Source organism: Myotis daubentonii, chromosome 3 (assembly GCF_963259705.1).
Source record: "Myotis daubentonii chromosome 3, mMyoDau2.1, whole genome shotgun sequence".
NCBI classification, from domain to species: domain Eukaryota; kingdom Metazoa; phylum Chordata; class Mammalia; order Chiroptera; family Vespertilionidae; genus Myotis; species Myotis daubentonii.
The window spans coordinates 8651446-8671962 of record NC_081842.1 but is presented as its reverse complement, the minus strand read 5'-3'; the positions used below and the strand labels follow the sequence as shown (position 1 = coordinate 8671962).

The 20517-nt window shown below is 57.2% G+C and overlaps 2 protein-coding genes across 13 annotated transcripts in view; both read right to left on the bottom strand.

Moving 5' to 3' along the window:
- Window positions 1-524: 524 nt before the first annotated feature.
- Window positions 525-3479, bottom strand: LRRC3 (leucine rich repeat containing 3). Its single transcript, XM_059686669.1, has 2 exons — window positions 3318-3479; window positions 525-2546 (listed from the first exon to the last, which is right to left on the bottom strand). The coding sequence occupies exon 2, from the start codon at window positions 2528-2530 to the stop codon at window positions 1658-1660; it is 873 nt and encodes a 290-aa protein (XP_059542652.1). The 5' UTR covers window positions 2531-2546; window positions 3318-3479; the 3' UTR covers window positions 525-1657.
- Window positions 3480-10504: 7025 nt separating this feature from the next.
- The window catches only part of TRPM2 (transient receptor potential cation channel subfamily M member 2), a 50819-nt gene continuing 40806 nt past the window's right edge, over window positions 10505-20517 (bottom strand). For 10 of the 12 annotated variants that reach the window (XM_059686613.1, XM_059686614.1, XM_059686617.1 and 7 more), the window contains 11 exons: window positions 20302-20434; window positions 18207-18294; window positions 17703-17790; window positions 17383-17540; window positions 16634-16710; window positions 16253-16354; window positions 15313-15399; window positions 14683-14788; window positions 13820-13921; window positions 11928-12044; window positions 10505-11455 (listed from right to left, as the gene is read on the bottom strand). In XM_059686613.1, the coding sequence (XP_059542596.1) occupies window positions 11330-11455; window positions 11928-12044; window positions 13820-13921; window positions 14683-14788; window positions 15313-15399; window positions 16253-16354; window positions 16634-16710; window positions 17383-17540; window positions 17703-17790; window positions 18207-18294; window positions 20302-20434 (1184 nt within the window). In that variant the 3' untranslated portion in view covers window positions 10505-11329. Of the gene's footprint in view, window positions 11456-11927; window positions 12045-13819; window positions 13922-14682; window positions 14789-15312; window positions 15400-16252; window positions 16355-16633; window positions 16711-16910; window positions 17025-17382; window positions 17541-17702; window positions 17791-18206; window positions 18295-20301; window positions 20435-20517 lie in introns of those variants that run through there. The other 2 variants (XM_059686620.1, XR_009451765.1) reach the window with 2 other exon arrangements.

The window sequence follows — 20517 nt, the reverse complement described above, 5'->3', positions numbered from 1 at the left end:
GGGGGAGGGGACCCAGATCACCCAAGGAGGCTGTGTCCTGCTGGTCAGCCCGCAGCGGAGCCTACCTGCTCCACACAGCCTTTGTCACACACGTGGACAGACATCTTGGTTTCAGCTGTCACTGGAAAGGTGGGCAGGGCTGTGGGCTGGCGGCCTGTGGAGCAGCAGGTGGGCATCAATGGCCGAGTCACCCTGCCTCCCACGGCCACTCTGGACAGTGAGCCCCTCTCTTTACCCTGCACGGGCTGTGCACGCCCCCACCCCCACCCCGTGAACACGGCACAGCGCCTTAGGGTGTGGGAGGCATTGGGAACCTCTTGGCGGGTCCTTGTTTATGCACCGTGACTGAGAAGTCACAGCCGCGTTCGGACGAGCCTTTCGGGTCTCTGTGCAGCGGCTGTGCCTCCGGGTCAGCGTGTAAATGCGACCCCACATTCGTTTCCCACGTCAAGTCACTCGGAACTTTCCAAGTACCAACCACCCGCCATCATTCATCGCTTCTGAGCTTCTGCTTGATGAGGCTCCTGTCCTTTATACATTCAGTTCCTAGCAATTTATCCCTATTTGCTCCCCCCCCCAAAAAAAATATTCAAAGTCGTGTAAAATATAAACACTCATACAAAAGACAGTAACATAAAACTGGGAAGATGAATCAGAGTCATACAGGTGGAGGTAACGTCTGCCCTGGACGTGTAGCTATAGTATAAGAAAATCGAGCACTCAGTGAGCTCTGAGAGTCCTGGAAGCAAAGGTGGAGAGAGAGAGAGAGAGAGAAAGGGGGAGGGGGGAGGTAAGGGAGAGAGAGAGAGAGAGAGAGAGAGAGAGAGAGAGAGAGAGAGAGAGAACTTGTTGGAGAAAAGGAGGAGTCCCGTTGATTGGCCTTGAAACATCACTCATCGGTCCTGTCCTTTGAAAGGAGCTGCTTTAGGTGTTGGTGAGTAGAAAAGCAAGGCACGGCGGCGACCATGATGACCGGCCTTCCCACAAGCCAGGCAGACCGCGTGGGACTCGGGCCGAGCTTGTCCTGTGGTGTTTCGGTTTCAGGTTTTGGGGTTTTCCCCCTCTCGCCGGGCTGAAATTTGGGTCCAAGTGTTATTCCTCACAATCATTTGAGAATAAACACGGTTGTTCACTCCCTTCCCTCTCCTGGCCTCTCCTACTTGGCTCCGGACAGATGCTGTGGTCCAATGTGTTCAGGAACTACTAGGGGAGCAGAGGCGTGTCCGTTCCGCAGTGCGGGGTCACCTGTGCCTTCGACGGGTGAATCTGCACCCCAAACTCCACCGGGGGTATTCGTAGTCATGGACACAAGCCCCTCCTTCTCTGAATGCGTTCGTTCCCACGGTGCCACACGGGGGAGGCCTGCGAGTGGAAGGGGCATCTTAGAGGCAGCCTGGTTTTAAGTCCCGACTGGATCGTTTCCTGTGACATCACAGGCAAGTCAGTCCGTTCTCTAAGCTTTCGTTTCTTCCTCCCTCAGCGGGTCTGATAGAGTCTCCTGGCTCGAAGGGCACTGCGGCGACTCAGTGCAATTGGAGGAAGTGTTTGATCAGAGTGTGCACTGCACAGAAGCAGCTGTGACTATCACCTGGCCCGGGAGACACCAGGAGCGGAAGTCAGTCACCGCCTGCCACAGAGTGATGGCCCTCAGCGGGCACTAGGATGCAGGGCTGAGGGGGTCCTTGGACACGGGGGTGCTGGGCAGGGATTTCAGGTACTCCAGGTGCCTCCTGGCATCCTCCTGGTTCTGACGCACATAGTACACGACGTAGGTGATCACCATGGCGAACCAGCCGAACATGGTGACCAGCATGGCCACGTCGGTGGTCTTGTGGTGGGTGCTGCAGAAGCTGATGCCGGCGTCCAGGGCCTGGATCAGCGGCTTCCCCACGTACTCCTCCTGCACGGAGGTGTGGCAGGCGATCTCGTCCACCGAGTCGGGGTCCAGCTTCAGCTCCCACAGGGCCTCCTGCAGGGCACACTCACAGTGCAGGGGGTTGTGGGACAGGCGGATCTTGGCGCTGAGCTTGCCCAGGGCGTCCTTGGGGATCCTGCGGATGCGATTGTGAGACAGGTCCAGCAGCCGCAGGCCGCCGGCCAGGCCCGAGAAGGCAGCGGGGCCAATGGTCTCGATGGCGTTCTGGGACAGGTCCAGCTCTCTCAGCTGGCTCAGGTGCTGGAAGGCTCCGTTGGGGACGCGGGCGATCTTGTTGGCGTCGAGCTTCAGGAACACGGCGTTGGCGGGGATGTCCTTGGGGATCTCCTGCAGGCCGCTCGCACTACAGTGGACGGCCACGGCCCCATCGTGGTCGGGGCACTGGCAGCTCTGCGGGCAGGAGGTGCCCAGGCGAAGGCAGAAGAGGAGGAGGAGACAAGACCCTCCCATGGGGGCCGGCACGGACGAGAGGCTCTGCTTGCCCGTGGGGCCCATCCTGACCGCACCTGGGGGCAGACGGCGCGCTCCTCCAGCCCGGGGCTGTGGGCCTACATCCTTCCCCGCTTCCCTGGACGCTGCTTCCGACAGGGACATAAACTCTTGTCCTCGCCTGCCAGGAAAACGTGAAACAGAGGAGCAATGGGCATTGTCCACGGGATTCAGCCGGCACCCAGGCACACTTTGACTTTGAGGAGATACCACAGGCATATTGAAACCTCTGAGCAGTGGGGGTCTCTCTAACTTATTTCTGGGGACTCCCAATGCCCCCAGAAGAGCAAGAGCAGGCTCTACTGACCCCTGGTTGGGGGGAGGCACCCATCAACATGGTGGGACAGCCCTGCCACCTAAGCTGGACACACCCTCTAGACACCCAGGGACCAGGGGCCTGGACAGCTCTGGGTGATGGCAGCCTGGCGTCCACCCTCTCCCAGCCCCTCAGGGTGGGAACGGGGAAGACTGAATGCAGAGTCCGAACCAACCCACAACCACCGGGAACCAGTGGCTCATCACTCCCGGCCAGGCTCCTGCAGAAGCTTAGCACTTTGCTAATTGTGACAACCCTTAAAAATTATAATAATGGATAAAGCTCTTCTCTGCCCGCCCTAACAGGAACAGCCACCCGGCACCTGCCCTGGGGTGGGCGCCTTTTATTTCCATTATGCTTGGGAAGGAAGGAAGAGGAGAACAGAGAAAAGCCAAGCCCTGGGCGCGCGCTGCGCTGGGGCGTGGAGTGGCGGGGCCGCGCGGGGCCTGGGCTGGAGGGGCTCGGACCCCGGGACCCCGAGACCCCGAGACCCCCGGGGACCCCCGGGATCCTGGGAACCACGGGCGGGTAATAGGGACGCGGTGTCCACACTCCCGGGAGGGGCGGGGGCTTTACCTGCGCGGCCGCGAACGGAGGCTGCTCTGCGCGAGGATCTCCGTGGCTCGAGCCCGACCCGGCGCCACACCCTGGCGCGGCGGGGACCCCGAGGCCGGCACCGAGGGCTGCCGGGGCTCTGCCTGCACTTCGCGGGCGGGGCCCGGGGGCGGGGCCTCGGCGAGGCGGGGCAGGGCGGGGCCAGGAGGACGCGGGAGCCTGGTCGAGGGCGGAGCCTGGGGCGGGACTAGAGGGCTATGGGGGCAGGGCCCTGGGCGTGGCCTGTGGGAGAGCGTGGGGCGGGGCTGGATCTTTTGAGTGGGTGTGTCTCAGGGGCTGTGGGCGGGGCCTACGGGCTGGGCGGGCCCGTGAGCACACAGAGCCCCGCCCCTCCCGGGTCCACCCAGCTGCGCGCCGTGGGGAGTGGGGGCGCGAGGCCCCTCTTGGCGCTGACACCTGCACGCAAGGGGCCTGAAGACCCTCGGATCCGCGCCAAGCCCTTGCGGTGAGTCCCTCTTAGGGTGCGTCCCTCGGCCCAGAAGCTGGGGAGTGCGGTTAGGTCTCCACCCACCCGCGTCCCCTCCTGCCCAGGACTCTCACTGCACCCCCACCTTCTCTGTATTAGGGTCCCTGCACGGGGGCCTGGAGAAGGATGGGGACTGTGTAAGCCGGGGCATTTAAAAGCGGCTTTATTGTGGTGTGGTTGGTATACAAGAAACCACACATCTAAATTTGGTAAGTTTTGACATTTGTATACACTCGTGAAATCATCACCATCATCCACGCAGTACACACTCCAGTCCCACCCTTGGTACTCCCTCCCCTCCTTACCCCCGTCCCAGGCAAGCGCTGATCTGTCTGTCGCTGTGGATTAAGTGGGCATTTCTTATCATTTATGTACATGGAATCACAGGTATGTGCTTTTTCGGTCTAGTTTCTTTCCCTCAGCAGAATTATGTGTTTATCAAGTTGTTCCTTTTAGGGCTGACTAGTCATTCATCCTAGGAATGTTCCAGTTTCCGTATCTGTTTGCCTGTTCCTGGACATTTGGGTTGTTTCCATTCATTGCCTGTTACAAATAAAGTGATACAAACATTGTGTCCTACCCGTTGTTTGGACAAATACTCATTTCTCTTGGGTAAATATCTCGGCGTGGGATGGCTGGGTCACAGGTAGCTGTAAGTTTAATGTGAAAGAAACTGACGGGGTGATTGTACAAGTTTACATTCCTGCCCATAGTGTGTGCTCACACCCTCACCAGCACTTGGCATGTCAGCCTTCTTAATTTCAGACACTCTACTAGGCGTGTGCTGGAATCTCATTGTGGTTTGAATTTGTACTTCTCCAGTGACTAATGATGGTGAGCATCTTTCATCTGTTTTTTGTTTTGTTTTGTTTTGTTTTTGCCATCTATTTTCTTCAGTGAAGTGCTCTGAAGATTTTACCCATCTCTAAATGAGTTGTTTTCTTATTTTGAGTTTTGAGAATTCGTTATATATTCTGGATACAAGTCCTTTATCAGATATGTGATTTGTAAATATTTTCTGTGAGTCTGTGGCTTGTCTTTTCATTCTCTTAAGAGCTTTTCAAAGAGAAGGTTTTCATTATTATGAAGTACAATTTACCAATTTTTCTTATATGGATGGTGCTTTTGGTGTCCTATGTAAGAAATCTTTGCCTAACTCAGCGTCACAAGGGTTTTTATAGTGTAAGTTTTGCCTTTGGTTTTAATATCCAACTTTTTGATACATGGTGTGAAATTTGAGACCAAGTTTATTTTTTTGTGTGTGCATATGGATATTCAGTGTTCCAGAACTGTTGAAAAATTATTATTTCTCTACTGGATTACTTTTGTACTTTTGTTGAAAATCAGTGATCCGTATCTGTGTGAGTCTATTTCTGTACACTCTGTGTTCATTTGGTCTATTTGCCTATTTTGTGCAAATGTTCCAAGCTGTCTTCATAGCTGGATCTTTATAATAATTCTTGAAATCAGGAAATATAAATTTTCCAACTTTGTTCTTTCATAAAATTTTTTTGGTCATCCAAGATATATTTCCTCATTTTCCCAACTTCTACTAAAAACAGCCTAGTAGGATTTTGTTTGGGGTTGCATTGACTCTATAGATCAGTTTGAGAGAATTAACATCTTGACAACATTAAGTCTCCAATCCATGAACATGGTATATCCTTTCATTTATTTAGAGCTTCTTTTATTTCTTTCATCTGGGTTTTATAGTTTCTGGTTACAGACCTTGCACATCTTTTGTCAGATTTATCTCTGAGTATTTATTGTTAATGGCATTTTTGTTTCAATTTCTGGTTTTTAATTACTAATATGTAGAAACAAAATTGATTTTTGTATTCTGATCTTAACTTTGCTAAACTCATTTACTAGTTCTAGGAACTTTTAAATAAACACTTCAAGATTTTCTACATATGCAATCATCTTCTCTGTAAATAAAAAGATTATGAGTCCTTTCTCTTTGAGAATATCCATGTATTTAAAATACATCAGTTTGGATGTGTTTTAAATTCCTTTTCATGCCCAATTGCACTGGCTTGAGACTCTAGTTTAATACTGACCAGAAGTAAGAGGAGATCTCCTTGTTCCTGATATCAGGGGGAAAGGAAAGCATTGAGTCTTTCCCCATTAAAAACAATGTTGGCTGCAGGTTTCTTGTAGCTATCCTTGTCCGTGTGAGGAAGTGTCCTTCTATTACTAGTTTGCTGAGAGTTTCTATCAGAAGTGCTTGTTGGACTTTGTGAAATGTTTTCTGCATTTATTGAAAATCTTTTTTTTTTATTCTGTTAATATTATGGATTATACTGGTTGATTTTCAAGTGTCAAGTCAACCTTGTGTCATTGGGATAAATCACAAGAAATCTTTGCCTACCTCAGATTCACATGGTGAGTATCATTTTATATGTTGTTAAACTATTCAGTAGAGATGGAACTTCTGAGGTTATTTTTTCCTTGATTGAATGTTGATAGTTTGTATTTCTTAAGGAATCGTCCATTTATCTAAATTGTTGAATTTATCATCATGAAGTTGTTCATAATATTCTGTTATTAATCTTTCCATGTACAGTGATGGCACCTTTCTCATTCCTGGTATTGGTCACTTGTGTCTTCGCGCTTTTCTTTTACTCATCAGTCAGGAGAGAAATTTGTCAATTTTATGGATATTCTCAAAGAACCAGTTTTTTGTTGCATTGGTTGCTCTATTGTTTTCCCTTTTTCATTGACTTTATCCACTATGATCTGTATGCTTTCTTTTGCTTACATTGGGTTTAAGTTTCTCTTCTTTTTCTGGTTTCTTAAGGCGGAAGCTAGGTCACTAATTTGAGGCCTTCTTTAATACAGGCTATAAATTTCCCTCAAAGTCCTGTTTTCTATGCACCCCAAAAATTTTGATATGTTGTATTTTCTTTTCTTTTCTTTTTTTATTGATTTCAGAGAGGGAGAGGGAGAAACAGATAGAAACATCAATGATAAGAGAGAATCATTGATTGGCTGCCTCCTGCACACTCCCCACTGAGGATCGATCCCGCAACCTGGGCATGTGCCCTTGGCTGGAATCGAACCCAGGACCCTTCAGTCCGCAGGCCAACACTCTATTCACTGAGCCAAACCAGCTAGGGCAATATGTTGTATTTTCATATTCATTGGGTTAAAAATATTTTCTAATTTGCCTTTTGATTTCTTTTCTTTTTGTGATCCACGGATTTAGAAGTGTGTTATTTTGTTTTCAGACATGTGGGTATTTTCCAGAGATCTTTGTTTTTTACTTATTAATTTAAATCTATTGTTGTTGGAGAACATACGCTGTATGTTTTGAACCCTTTTACATTTGTTGAGACTGATTTTATGGCCCAGAATAGGGCCTTTGTTAATCATTGTTTTGTGTGCACTTAAACGTGAGTTCTATTGTTGCTCAGTAGAATGTTGATGAGGTCACGTCTGCTGATGGTATGATATTCACCTCTATATTATGACTGACTTTCTGCCCACTTGCTCTATTAATTATTGAGAATGGGTGTTGCAGTCTCTGACTCTGATTGTAGATTAATCCTTTTCTCCTTGCAGTTCTGTTTTGTTTTTGTTTTGTTTTTTTTTTGCTTTATGCATTTTGGAAGCCTATATTCAGATTATGTCCTCTTGATTAAATGGTCACCTTATCATTGTAAAATGGCCCTTCTTACCCCCAGATTCTTTGTCTTGAACTCTGTTCTGACTCTAACAGCCACCCCAGCCGTCTTTTCATTAGGTTAGCATGGGCTACCTGTTTCCATTGTACTCTTAACCTCGAGCGTCTTATACTTAGCTTCCTTCGGGATTTCCATAGCATTCAAGTATCTTTTTTAATATATTTGTTAACTACAAAGGTGAGAATAACAACCCTCCAGCGGAGAAACCACCTGACTCTGTGACTAAGGTTAAATCATCAGTAATAAGACAGACAGCCATCATGTAGCCTCTTGGTGCTATGGACTGAGACTCAGCAGCACTTTGTGGTGTTCTTGCCCCAAATGCACAATCTGCAATCGTGAGAACACTACAGACGCACATTGAAAGACGGCTACAAAGGACTGATGAGTACGCTCCAAAAATGAAGGAAGCGGTCGTAAAAGACAAGAAAGGCCTGAGTCACTGTTACGGACTGGAAAAGACGAAGGGGAAATAGCTAAGTGCAGTGTGGGCCTCGAATAGACAAAGACGTTCGTGGAAAAATGAGTGACACTAAGGCCGGTCGTCCCGGGTCGCGCTTTCCCACGGATGACGTCCTGCTTCAAAGCTCATGTGAAGGGATAATTGGGGCAGTTGGGCGCCAGTCCGTCTGCCTCTCTTTCTTCCCCTTTGATCCCGTGTCCTCTTTTCCTGACTTCCCTTGGATTGAACATTTTTTGGTCCATTTTCTCTCTTTAGTTGTCTCCTGTCTGTAACGGTCGCTGTGTCGTTTCCTGCTTCGGGGGATAGCGTCCAGCATCACAGTCCTTCGCCAGGCCACCCTGGGCCACTCCACCAGTGAGAGCCCAGCAGCCGTGCCGCACCCCTGGGGGCTGTGCTGTGGTCGTACGGTTTATGTCCACATGTGCGGGAACACCACAGACATTATTCTTTCTGCCTCACACAGCCAACGGCCTTTTAAAGAGATGAAAGTACTGTCAGCCAGGAAGCTGTAGCCACCCGGCCAGACACAGGCTGCAGGTATGTTTATTTTCTGGACAATTGAAGAGGTGCCAAAGGGAGCCCCCAAATTATGGAATATTTTTAATATTTAAACAAAGTATATGGTGACCACCAAGAGGACAGTGTGGATGCGTGTGAGTGGGAGGGGCCCGACACTCAGCGCTCACACTGTGTGCTTCTGTTTATGGAAAGCTCAAGAGCAGGCAACACTGCAGGGTGGTGGACCTCAGGATGGGGTGGGGCTCCTGGGGTGGGTGTTGTGTATCTGGATCTGGGTGCTGCTTGTTAACATAAAAAATCCACCAAGCGGATCACACTCACATGTGTGCAGTGACGAAGGTGGGCCTCTCACAGGGAAGTCCATGTGTGAATGACGAACACGTGGACGGGTGGATGGATCAGTCAGTCCCAGGTGCCCGTGTAAGGCTGTGTTGAGCCGTCTCCCGGCCCTTGGCTCTGTGGCCTCCTGACTAGTGATGATGTCAGAGGTCCACAGAGGCTCTGGCTGCCGGCCAGGCCCAGGCTGCAGGGCCCTGTGAGAGCCTAGCTCGCTGTTCATTCCAGGCCATGAGTCAGTGTTCCCAAACACACCAGCACCTTCCAGTGCCATCCCGGCCACGTGCTCTGCCCACCGGGCCACCCTTCTTACTGTAATTGGACTATGCGCTGATTATCTGGCCTATTTATCCACCCGGAATCCGGCATCGTGGCCCCAGGGAGCGAATGCAGCTCTGCGGCTGGTTAATTGCCTGCCCATCAGGGAGGCTGTTTTGCAGGGTGAAGTCTGAGTGCTGCTCTCAGGGGAGGAGGGAGGAGGAGCCGAGCGTGCGGCACCACCAGGGCCGGATGAAATCAGGCAGATGAACAAACATCCGGGGAGGCCCAGACACTGCCCGCCCCACACAGACCGAACAGGGGCCTGGTGGGCCCTTCCTTGGGCCATGGCCAGTGTCCAGGGCTGTGCCGGCTGCTCCCCCTCCTGCCCTTCCACTGTGCCTGACTCAGCCCTCTGCTGCCCAGGCTCCACACTGTCCCCACCTGCCCATGGGGACCCTCAGACAGAAGCCCAGGCTGCTGGGCACCGCGAGGTCAGCCAACCCCCAGGCAGGGCCGGAGCAGCCAACTCAGAGGCAGGACAGGGCAGCTGGCCGAGAACCCACTTGTTGCATGGGAAGCAAAAAGCCAAGGCCAGGGACCCCACGCTGGCCAAGAACCTTCGTGGATGGATTGCCTTTGGCAAAACTGTCCCCAGCAGCCTTGGCCACACTGACCGCCCACGACACTCAGAGAATTCCTAGACCTCTGAATTCCTGGCTCTTCCAGAATTCCTGGTTCTCTGCCTGCTCTTAAAAATCCAGACTAGAAAACCTAAAATCAGGCCGGCAATGGTTCCCCTTCCAGGCTTCCCAGGCGCACAGGGCCTGAGCAGTGTCTCCCTGCCTGCACCAGCGCCCCAGACCTCCCCGCAGGGCCCTTCAGAACCAACTGCCCCCCGCCCCCCAACCCCGTCCTGGCTGCTGAGTTTCACTGCAGAGCAGAGGGCTGCCTTCACCTCCTCTAGTATTGCTCCCGGGGTGTCCAGGCCTGTCCCCTCTGCCGGCTCTCCCTGCACACGCTCACACACTCACACACACATCCTCACACGCACTCACATATACACACATACATACACTCACACATACATACGCTCACACACACATATATACACGTACTCACACACCCATTAATACACACACAAATACACATCCACATCTATACATGTACACATATACTCACACAGACACACACATCCACATCTATACACTTACACACAGAAACACACACAGACACATCTACACACACATACACAAATATACACACACACACATACTCACGCACACACATCCACTCACACATACACACGCACACATGCCCACAAACACGGGAGACGGCCACAGGAGAGGCCCTCGGGCCACGGGAAGCGTGGCCGTGGGTTGGGAGAGGTTTCGGTGGCCCAGACACGGCTCCTGACCACTGCACCTCTGGAACTTTATTTGCAGGAGGCACAGAAGAGCTGGCCGGGTGGCACGGGGCGGCCGGGTGGCACGGGGCAGCGGACTTAGCGTCGGGTTTGACAACCTTCCTGGTCCTGATGCTCCTGATGGCTTATGCTGATGGTCTGTGACTCGCTGACACTAAACGGGGTGCCCCCATCCACACCCACACTCCCTGGGCTCACAGGCAGGGACCCTCTGCGTCTCTGGAGCAGGCCTGCACTCACAGGCCTCCTGCCCCTGCTCAGCCCTGACGGTGGCCCGGGCTGTAAACTGGGGTTCCCACAGGGCCTGCCCCAGACCAGGCGAGGGTCTGAGTATGGCCACGGTGGAGGCCATCTTGGAGGCATGGGCCTGAGGAGGAGGCCACACGGGAACCCCAACGCTCCAGGGGACACAGGCCTTGGACCGATGTACCTCCGGCAGGGGGTGCGCTGTGCCTGACAGCGTTACCAGGGGAGACTCGACTCAGGCCAAAGGCCAAGGCTGCAGGAGGCTCCGGTCCCTCAACCGGCTGCCTGCCGGCTCAGGAGAGGCAGTGATGGCTGGCGGGGTCCCCGTGGCCACCACAATCCTGAGGAAACGCCGTGTGACCGGGGCCAGCCTGTCCCCGGCCTTGGCTCCCTTCTCAGAGCGCCTTGCCAGTTCACGAACTCGTCCGGTGGGGGACTCCAGTTGGCTGAGGGGTAGCAGGTCTCCAAACCCCATCACGCTGCACCCCTGGTCTCCCCGAGGTCCACAGCTGCGTCCCCTGCAGCCTGATCTCCGAGGGGCTGGGGGCAGACTGGCCCTGCTGAGCCCGGGGGTCAGTAGTAGGCCCCGAACAGGGTGGCCACCTTCTGCAGGATGGCCTTGTGGTTGGCATACAGCGAGATGCGCTTGTCCACGACCTGCCATCGGACGGACATCCCGGGGTCGCAGGCCTGCAGGTGCTGCAAGGAAAGGCACATCCTGACCCCGGAGTCGCCGCCAGCACCCAGCACCCCGGACGTTGCTCTGACCCCCATCTCTGGGCCTCAACTGGGCTTTTATCACATGGGAGCAAAACACCCACTTCAGACGCAGCTCAGAAAATGCCTGCGGAGCCCGAAAGCCCTCGGGCGAGAACAGGCAGGCACCTTGCTCGGAGGTTCTATCCTGCCGACGACGGCCTGGTTTGTTCCCTGGGACATTGTGGTCCCAGGTCTGGATTAGAGACGTGTCGGACTGAGCTAAATTCAGGCGACAGTATCCCCATAAAGGTGTATAAACCAGCCGCCCCCAATGCAAGCTTGGGGGCTCCTGGAGGACCCCATCTCAGGGTCCCCAGCAGCTCTGGCCCTGGCCCAGGAGCCAGCCCATCAGACCCCTCCCTACAGGCCCTGCACCCTCCCCTCCTGGGAGCCTGCGGCCCAAGCCCCATACAGAGTTCAGCCTCTTCAGTTCCACGTCGCTCTGGTCTGGGAAGTGGACACTGACGGCCACCGTCTCGATCCAGGCGTTGTCCGTGTTCCGAGGGTCGTCCACGTAGCCTTTGTACACCTGGGGGGCAGCGCAGGGTGAGCCAGATCCCCCAACCGACCCTGAGCCTGCCGGCTTCCTCCAGACCAAGGGCCCCCCTGTCCCAAGCTCGGCGGACCCTGGGACACTCTGAGCACAGCTGCATGGCACCCGGGCCCCTGGCCTGGCTCTCCCCTTGCCTGCCCAGCTCCTGCCACCCCAGCCTTCAGCCTTGACCAGCACCCTGAGGCAGCGCACAGGCTCACGCATGTCCCTCCTGGCCTCTGGCCTGCCATCCGGGCCCACCTGGACTGTCCACGGAGGGTTCAAAATGACAGTGGGCCTTGAAACATTACAGTGAACCAGACGCCAGAGACCACATGCTGTGTGCTCCACGGAATACAAGTGTCCCGCCCGAACAGGCAAACCCAGAGACAGAAGACAGATGAGGCGGCCAGGGGCTGGGGGAGGGAAGGAAGTGACCGCAGATGGGGTGCGGGGGCTCTTTTTGGGGTGATGGAAATGTTTCGAATTAGACAGAGGTGATGACCGCACAGCACTGTCGATGTACTAGATGCCACGGAACGGTCTGCTTTAAAATGGTTAATTTTATGCTGTTTGGATATCACCTGGATAAACTGACTATTTTTACAAAGTAAGGAAACGGGAGACGGCAGTGTCCCAGAGGTAAAAGCATGGGACAGGGACGAACCATAAGGCCCAGCTGGTGCAGGTCAGAGCCGTAAGTACCAGCAATCGCCTGTTTCATCCCCAACATGCGTAGAAACAGGACCGGTGACCACTTAGATGCCACCTAGAGGACTGTTTAAGCAAATCATGGCACAAAATACATAAAGTCTGCAGGACGTTATATAGTCGTGAAAAACAAGCCTTGCAAATATGAACCTAGAAATACGACCATCGCCGATTACGTGAAAAAGCAAGGTGCAGAGAAGGAGGCCAGCGGCCGTTCTTATGGAAGAAGTGTGTGTGTGTGCTCCCGTGTGGACGAAAGCGGCAGACGGAGCCCGCCCGGTGACCCTCGAAGCCACCTCTACCCTCACACGCCCGGGGGGCCGCGGGGGGCATGAGAAGCAAACAGGTGTCTGTGCCCGGCGGCACCTGGGCACGTGCGGGTAGATGGCTTTGATGTTCAGCGTGGACCGGGCTGCATTTTTGATGCTGTAGCAAACACATGTTGCTTTTGTAATTAAGAAAGGATTCAGCCCTAGCCGGCTTGACTCAGTGGCTAGAGCGTCAGCCTGTGGACTAAAGGGTCCCAGGTTCGATTCCGGTCAAGGGCACATGCCTGGGTGTGGGCTCAATCCCCAGTAGGGGGCATGCAGGAGGCAGCCGGTCAATGATTCTCTCCCATCACTGATGTTTCTCTCGCTCTCTCTCCCCCTCTCCCTTCCTCTCTGAAACCAATAAAAATACATTTAAAAAATAAAAAGGAAGGATTCAATAAGGCAGACAGGCCTGACGTGTGTGAGGACTCAGCTGCACGTTCCCGACGGGTCTTGGCGAGCACCCCCAGCCCTTCTGCCCTGGGAGGCGCAGGGGCTGGGGGCCCCTGGGAGCCCGCTGTGCGCAGGGCCAGGGTGAGTGGGAAGGAGAGGCCGAGCCCCATCGCTTTAGAGAAGAAATGGGGACAGAGAGGAGAGGCGAGGGGCCCCCCAGCCACGGCCCGGCCCCTGGTCCCAGCTCCTTCCTCCGGGAGCGTGGAGATGGGGGCCGGGACAGGCTCCCTGTCCCCTGCCCATCCTGCAGCCTCAGCACCAGCGCCCCGCGGGGCCCGGGACACACAGGCCACCTACCTCCGTGCCCTGCAGCAGCAGGTTCTCGAAGGAAGGCCAGAACTCTCTCTGGAGGACCTGCTTCAGCTTCCGGGGCAGCGTCTCTCCGGGTTCCCGGGAGCCCTGAGCAGGGAGGGAGGCAAGGCTCGTCCGCAAGGCCATCCGGGGACCCACCTCCACTGGCCACCTGCCCGGCATGGGCCGCCGGGCCGCCAGCCAGACCCCAGAGCCGCAGGCCGACGAGCGTCTGGCAGGCTGACTGTCTCGGGCCAGAGTGACATTGCCCAGAGCCCACTGTCCACGTCAGCCCGCTCCACAGCAGGCTGTGAGGCCCCAGGCACAGCCTTGGAGGAGTGCAGGCTGGACACCGGTGCCTCTCGGCTCCCTGTAAGGTCGCCGGCGCCCTGACCTCCACCCCCTGGCCGCCATCGGGAGGCTGTTTTTATTGTTTGTTTGCATTCCTCAGACCACACCTCACCACGCTGGGCTCCTGGCCACTCGGCCACTCCCGAGGCCACCTGTCTATGGACACGACCCCTCGCTGTCCCCACCCACCTAGGGGACCCTGCCAGTTGGTCACAGTCCCTCACAGCCATGTCCATTCTGCCTCAGACTTCGGGACCAGTGCAGGCTCAGCAGACACCCCCCCGTGCCCGGTGCTCAGAGCCACGCTCCCTCACGTGGGAACCATGGGGCTCGGGGTGCAGGGCTAGAGCCGCCCAGCGCCCTGGAATCGATTGGGGCCCAAAGACCTGCAGCACTGCCCAGTCCCTGGCTTTGTCATTAGGAACCAGGGACAGCGGCTGCAGGTGGGTGCCGTTCAGTCGGTGGGCAGATGGATGAAGGACGAGTGGCAAGGGGCACGTGGGCAGTTGGTGGCTCACCCCTGGCAAGGCCCAGTGTTCTGCCAGGTCGTGCTTGACCACCAGTACCTCCAGCACTTTCTTGATGCTTCTCCGGCAAATGGCTCCGTCCTGGTTCCTCCTCCACCTGCAGGGGGACTGGGCTCACACCTGCCCTCCCCAGGCTCTGTGCCAGCCCCGCCCCCCAGCCTTCCCGGGGCCCAGCCCTGTGTCCTCCGAGGACCTGCTCCCGTCCGGCACCATCAGGGTGTGCCCCCACTCCCATGGCCGCTGGAGGGCTAGCACGGCCATGGCCAGCCTTTGGAGAATATTTTTTAGGGATCCGGCTGGGCCACATTTTGCATATTTTCGGTTCGTCTGTGGCAGTGGGCCCTGGCCACCTTGTCCCTCCTCCCACAGGCCTCTAAGGGAGGGGACCCAAAGGGAAATGAGGGGAGCTGTGAGGGGAGCTGTGAGGGAGCTGTGAGGGGGTGGGGGACGGGCCTGGGCGGTCCAGGGGGCCCTGACATTCCTGCCCTGTGTCTCGGGGTGCGTCATGCCGAGGCATGTACCAAATGAGAGCTGTCCTCGGGGCTCTCTGGGCGCATGGGAAGGGCCCGGAAGTGAGTCCCTCATGGGGTGCGTGGGTGCCCTCATCAATGGCGGACTCACCGAGTGACCACAGGCTGCAGCGTGTGGTTGGGTCCGAAGCAGCAGAGGGCCCCGCGCCCTCGCAGCCCGGTGCGGCCCATGGGGTTCCTGGGGTGGGGAGGGGTCTGCTCAGCCTGCCGCCGGGAGGACCAGCCCATGGGGACCCCAAGGGGTGAGGCGGGGGCTTCAGGTTACCAGGGGGTCAGTTGGAAAAGAAAAGGGTGTCCTTGGGAGCACAGGTCTGGTCCCACTGCAGATGCATAAGGCGTCCAAGTGGCCTTCCTGTGCCCCGAGGGCGGGACTGACCCATCGTGCCACCCACGCGTGTGAGGGGAGGGGCAGCGGGGGTTCCGGGCCAGGCACCAGAGGAAGGAGTCACCAGCGGGGACCCTGCCTGGGAGCACATGGCTTGTCCCTGCTCCCCGAGCCCAGGACCCTGACACGGAGACCGAGGGTCCCCACTGGCCAGGGCCAACTCCTCCACCCTGCCCGGTCCTCTCAGAGAGAACAAATGCTGGACACTGGGCGGGTTCATGTGAATTCACCACTAGAACAGGAGGGACAAGCCCATCGCCCAGGTCTGACCCCGTCCCCGTCCCCGTCCCCGCGGCCAGCCTGTCCTCTCGATCCTGGCACACCTTTCCCAGAGCATTTCGCTGAGGCCGCCACTGCCTCCTCCCTCAGGCCCTGCTCCGCCTGCTCCTTGGGGCTCCCCGTCCCCAGCCACCTGTCGTCCTCCTCGGACTCTGACGGCCCCCAGCCGGTCCCTTCCTCCTGCTCACCCCAGGCAGGAGGCCCTTCCTCCCAGGAGCCTGGCTGGCATGCACCAGCCTTCACCAAGGGCTGCAGCCTAGTCACCAAGAGGGGAAACCTGACCCCAGAAGGAACGCCCCAAAGGCCCCAGGGAGGCCGGGCACCGTGGGGGGACGGGGGGGGGGGGGGGGGACAGGGCCGCACTCACAGAGGGAACCCGTCCTGAACCGCGTAGCTGCCGTGGAAGCTCCGGCGGTCGGTGGGCCCGTCCACGGCGTTGTAGGTGATCCTGGACAGAGGGTCCAGGGCGCTGGGAGAGGACAAGCAGTCAGGTCCCGGATCAGAGAGGGCGAGAAGGGAGGGCAGAGCGCTGGGTGATCACACCTGAGAGGCAGAGGACAGGAGGCCCCACAGGCCACAGGCGCCCCCAGCCCCCTGCCCCTCTCAGCAAGTCCCCAGCCCCTGGGAGGGCAAAGCGGCCGGCAGGAAGCAGGCCCTCGCCCTGGGTGGGCTCCCGCTCCCCATCTCCCGGCCCACCCCCCCGCCACCCCCGGCCCTGGGTGTGAGGGGGGGAGGAGAGCACACTCACTTTCCCACCAGGTCCACCAAGTCCTTGTCCTTCCTCTCGGCCGAGTAAAAGGGGGGGTCGTAGATGAGAAACTCTGTCTGCACAGAACAGGGGCCCCTCAGACTGTCACCCGTCCACAGCGCAGGCCCAGGCACCCAGAGGACTGTGGCGGTGGCTGCTCCTCCAGGCGCACACAGCACGCAACCCTGAGACCACCCCAGGTGCCCGCGGCAGCTCTGAGCTGGGCAGACCCAGGCCCAGGGCCAGAGACAGAACTGGTGTCTAGGGGAGGCTTCCCAGGTCGGGCGGGGGTCTAGGGTGGACGGAGAGGTGAGGATTTCCACAGGCAGGGCTGGAGAGAAGGCAACGGAGGTAACAGCCCGGAATGTTCCGGGAGGGCCAGGGACAAAGCCTGCGGGTTGGGGTGGATGCCATTACCTACGTCTCCCTCTCGTTCCCTCTCTCAGATGCTCCTGCTCACCTGGCACTCGGGAAAGGGGGCACTGACCATGCACTGGGGACAGTGGGACCCGGGTAAGTGGGGCGACCAGAGGTGAGGGGCGGTCGGCTCTCTGTGGATCAGAGGCTCATGGGGCTCCCTAGGCTGTGTGGACCTGTGCTTCGGGGTCCGCATCTGTCCAGCTTGCCCCTGTGAAGCTGCGTGGGCCAGCCCACCTGGTGCCCGGCCAGGTCAGAGGGTTCAGGCCGGACAGCCCTCCCAGCATCCCGGCCCCCGAGCCTGGTGGGGGTGCAGCCAGGACAGCACTCACCTCCCAGGGCACCTTCTCGTTGGGCACAGGGAAACGCACGATGGGGGAGTTGGGGTAGAGGAGGTGCCGGGCGTTCACGTGGTGGGCGTCGCCCAGGTCCTCCGCCTTCTGCCTGCTGTCCAGCTCCGGGTCCTGCCCCTCCGAGGCCGGCTGGGAGGCTGGGGACAGCCACACGAGCGTGGGCAAAGCTGGCCCGGCTCGGGCATCTGGCCCACAGGCCAGGGCACCCTCCACGTCCTTCCTCCAGGCCCAGCAGGATCCCTGCTCGGTGCCTCTCCGCCCCACAGTCCCCAGGCTCAAAAGAACAGCCACCCACTCACCCAGGGAGGGGGCGCCCTCTTCCGAGCCGAAGCCGCTGTCCCGCAGGGTCTTCACGACCCAGTGCAGCGCTCTGGCCGTCTGGGCCACCTGCGAGGAAATCCCAGACCGCCTCTGGTCAGCACCTGCCCCACACACAGGCTACCCCTACGGCTGCGCTCCCCAGGCGGCCGCAGAAGCCAGCAGAGCTCTGCCAGGGGGGCTGAGGCAGCCAGGTCCGGGGACAGGTCGGAGGAGGCCGAGGAGGGGACGAGGGTTTACTCCTCAGACCGGCCCCTAGGTGGTGCTCGCAGTGCAGTGTGTGGAGCCCGGCCAGGGGACTCGGGCGGAATTTCCCAGAGGAAAAGAAGGCGCCTCTTCCCATGAGGAACAGGTGCCCCACGTTCCCCACCTCCTCTTGGTCGTTCCCAGGGTGCTCATTCTCAAACCAGCCGGGCACCACAGAGGCACCAGCCAGGCCCGTCAGACCTGTGCCCCAGAAACGCAGGCCCCGGCCCGAAACCCACCTGCCTCTCCAGGGAGGCCAATCTCTGCTCCATGGAGCCCGAACCCTTCAGTCGGTCCATTTCCAGCAGGTCCACCATGGTGTCCACCCTGGAAGAGTGTACAGCTCAGCCTGGCGGGCCTGCCTCGGGCCTGGACGTTGAGGCAGCACGGGGCCAGCTTGCCAGTGGCGGCCTCATCCGAGTCAATAGCTGGGGCTTAATTTCAGGCATCTTTCTCTTAATTTGAAAGTGTTGCCGAAACCGGTTTGGCTCAGTGGATGGAGCGTCGGCCTGCGGACTGAAGGGTCCCAGGTTCGATTCCGGTCGGGGGCATGTGCCTGGGTTGCGGGCACATCCCCGGTGGGAGATGTGCAGGAGGCGGCTGATCGATGTTTCTCTCTCATTGACGTTTCTGGCTCTCCATCTCTCTCCCTTCCTCTCTGTGAAAAATCAATAAAATATATTTAAAAAAAAAAAAAGTGTTTATAGTACATATTTCTGTATAGACTGCCTGGTGCCCAAGGAGGGAGATCTCTTAGCCAGCGGATGCCTCAGGCTCTCACCGCCACTCCAACGGCCCACAGAGCATCCTGGCGAGAGATGCAGGTGGGAGGTGCACACATACCTGAGCCCCTCACCTCAGCCATGAGCTCCAGAACCTAAGTCACACGCAACAAAGCTCCTGCTGGGCAGTGCTGTCATTTGGGGAACGGTTGCTTGGGTTTTGTCTTATTTTGCTACAATGTGGGAATCTCGCCCAACTCTGGCTGGCTGTGTTTATGGGTGAAATAATTCCACCGCCCAGTCCACCCAGACTCTCTGGCTGTGGATGGCCAGGGGTCTTCACTTCCTGTCTCCTTCGGTGCCAACCCTACATTGTTCTTCTTTAATGACATGGGCAACCCTTTTAGTAACCACTGCACACTGAGCTGGGCTGCAGCTCACTGTGAAAGGCTATCGAGGGAAAGGGGAGACAATTATCTCACTGAGGGCCCGGCAGTTAACTTGCGCCCTCGCTACGTATTGCTTAATTTCTGAAAAGCCACGTAAGTACTCCACGCCCTGTCCCTGGCCAGCCTTGTGAGTGTGCGACCTGGCTACTGGAGGGAAGGCGACAGCACGCGATTGGCTGGCTGTGACTCAGTCCCTGTGACAAACAGGAACTGTCCCCACCACCAAGGTGCGCCCTGAGGTGTGGGCGCAGCGGGGCCGGCTCAGCCCGGGTGCCAAGCTGCCTCTGGGCCTGGAATCCCTCGCCCGCCTCAGGGAGAGAAGATGCCCATGATGCACCATCACCATCACTCCTGCGCAACGGTGACATAAAGCCACACACAGCCAGTGTGTGCTGGCGTCTCCAGCCCAGGAAGTGCTCACACGTCACACGTGCGCCCATGTTCTGGAGGTGACTCCAGGCGATGGATACTGTCACTGTCACCATTTCACAGATGAGCCAAGAGATGGAGAAAGGCAGCTGCCCGTCTCTAAGGAGAGGTCGGGGGGCATGCTCCCCAGAACGCCCTCTCAACGGCCTGTGGGAACCTCTGTGCCAGGGCCAGGAGCTGCCATGACTACCTGTCCCCGTGCCCCCTCCTCCTGGCCCACAGCGAGACACACACAAGCAGCAGGACCAAACTCTTCCACGTCTGTGTCCCGGGCAGCCAGGCCCTCTGGTGCCCACGGGGCTGAGGGCGGGTGGAGAGAGGGAGTGAGAGACTTCTCCCCCAACACGGACCTCGCACCCTGGAAGCAAGTAGGGTGGGAAGAGCTGAGCAGGAACTGAGATGTGCTGAGTGGGCCTGAGAGTCAGGCGGGCTACCCTATGGGAGCTGCGGTGTGGTTACGTGCCAGCACGCTCACTGTCCGCCCTCCAGGCCTCCAGATGGCCTCCTGCGGGCCCACCTGTCCCTCCTCCAGCCCACCCCACCCCACCCCGGCCTTTCAAGGTCAGCCCCACACACAGTGGCCTTCCCAAGACCCAAAGGGAGGGCTGTGGGTCAGCTGGGAGAATTGCTCGGGCCATGGCACTGAGGTTTCCCGTCCCAGGTGACCAGCTGCTGGGCCTCCCCCAGGAGGGCCATGTCCCTGGTATGTCTCAGAACCGAATGGCCTCCCGTACCTGTTGCTAATGTCTTGGATCTTCTGCTCCGTCCTCTGCTTCTGCTGGTACTGCTGGTTCTGCAGGTAGTTCTCCTTCAGGTAGATCTCCCAGGACAGGAGCGCGGCCTCCTCGTTCTTCTCCAGCTTGTTCTCTGCGTGGGGAGGGCGCATGAGGGGCTCCGGCCCCCTCCCAGGCCCTCCCAGGGTCCTGCACCTGAGCCACGCCCACCCCCGA

Bases quoted from the DNA above. Each gene is read 5' to 3' on its own strand.
- LRRC3 (XM_059686669.1), bottom strand. From the start codon at position 2,530: ATGTCCCTGTCGGAAGCAGCGTCCAGGGAAGCGGGGAAGGATGTAGGC.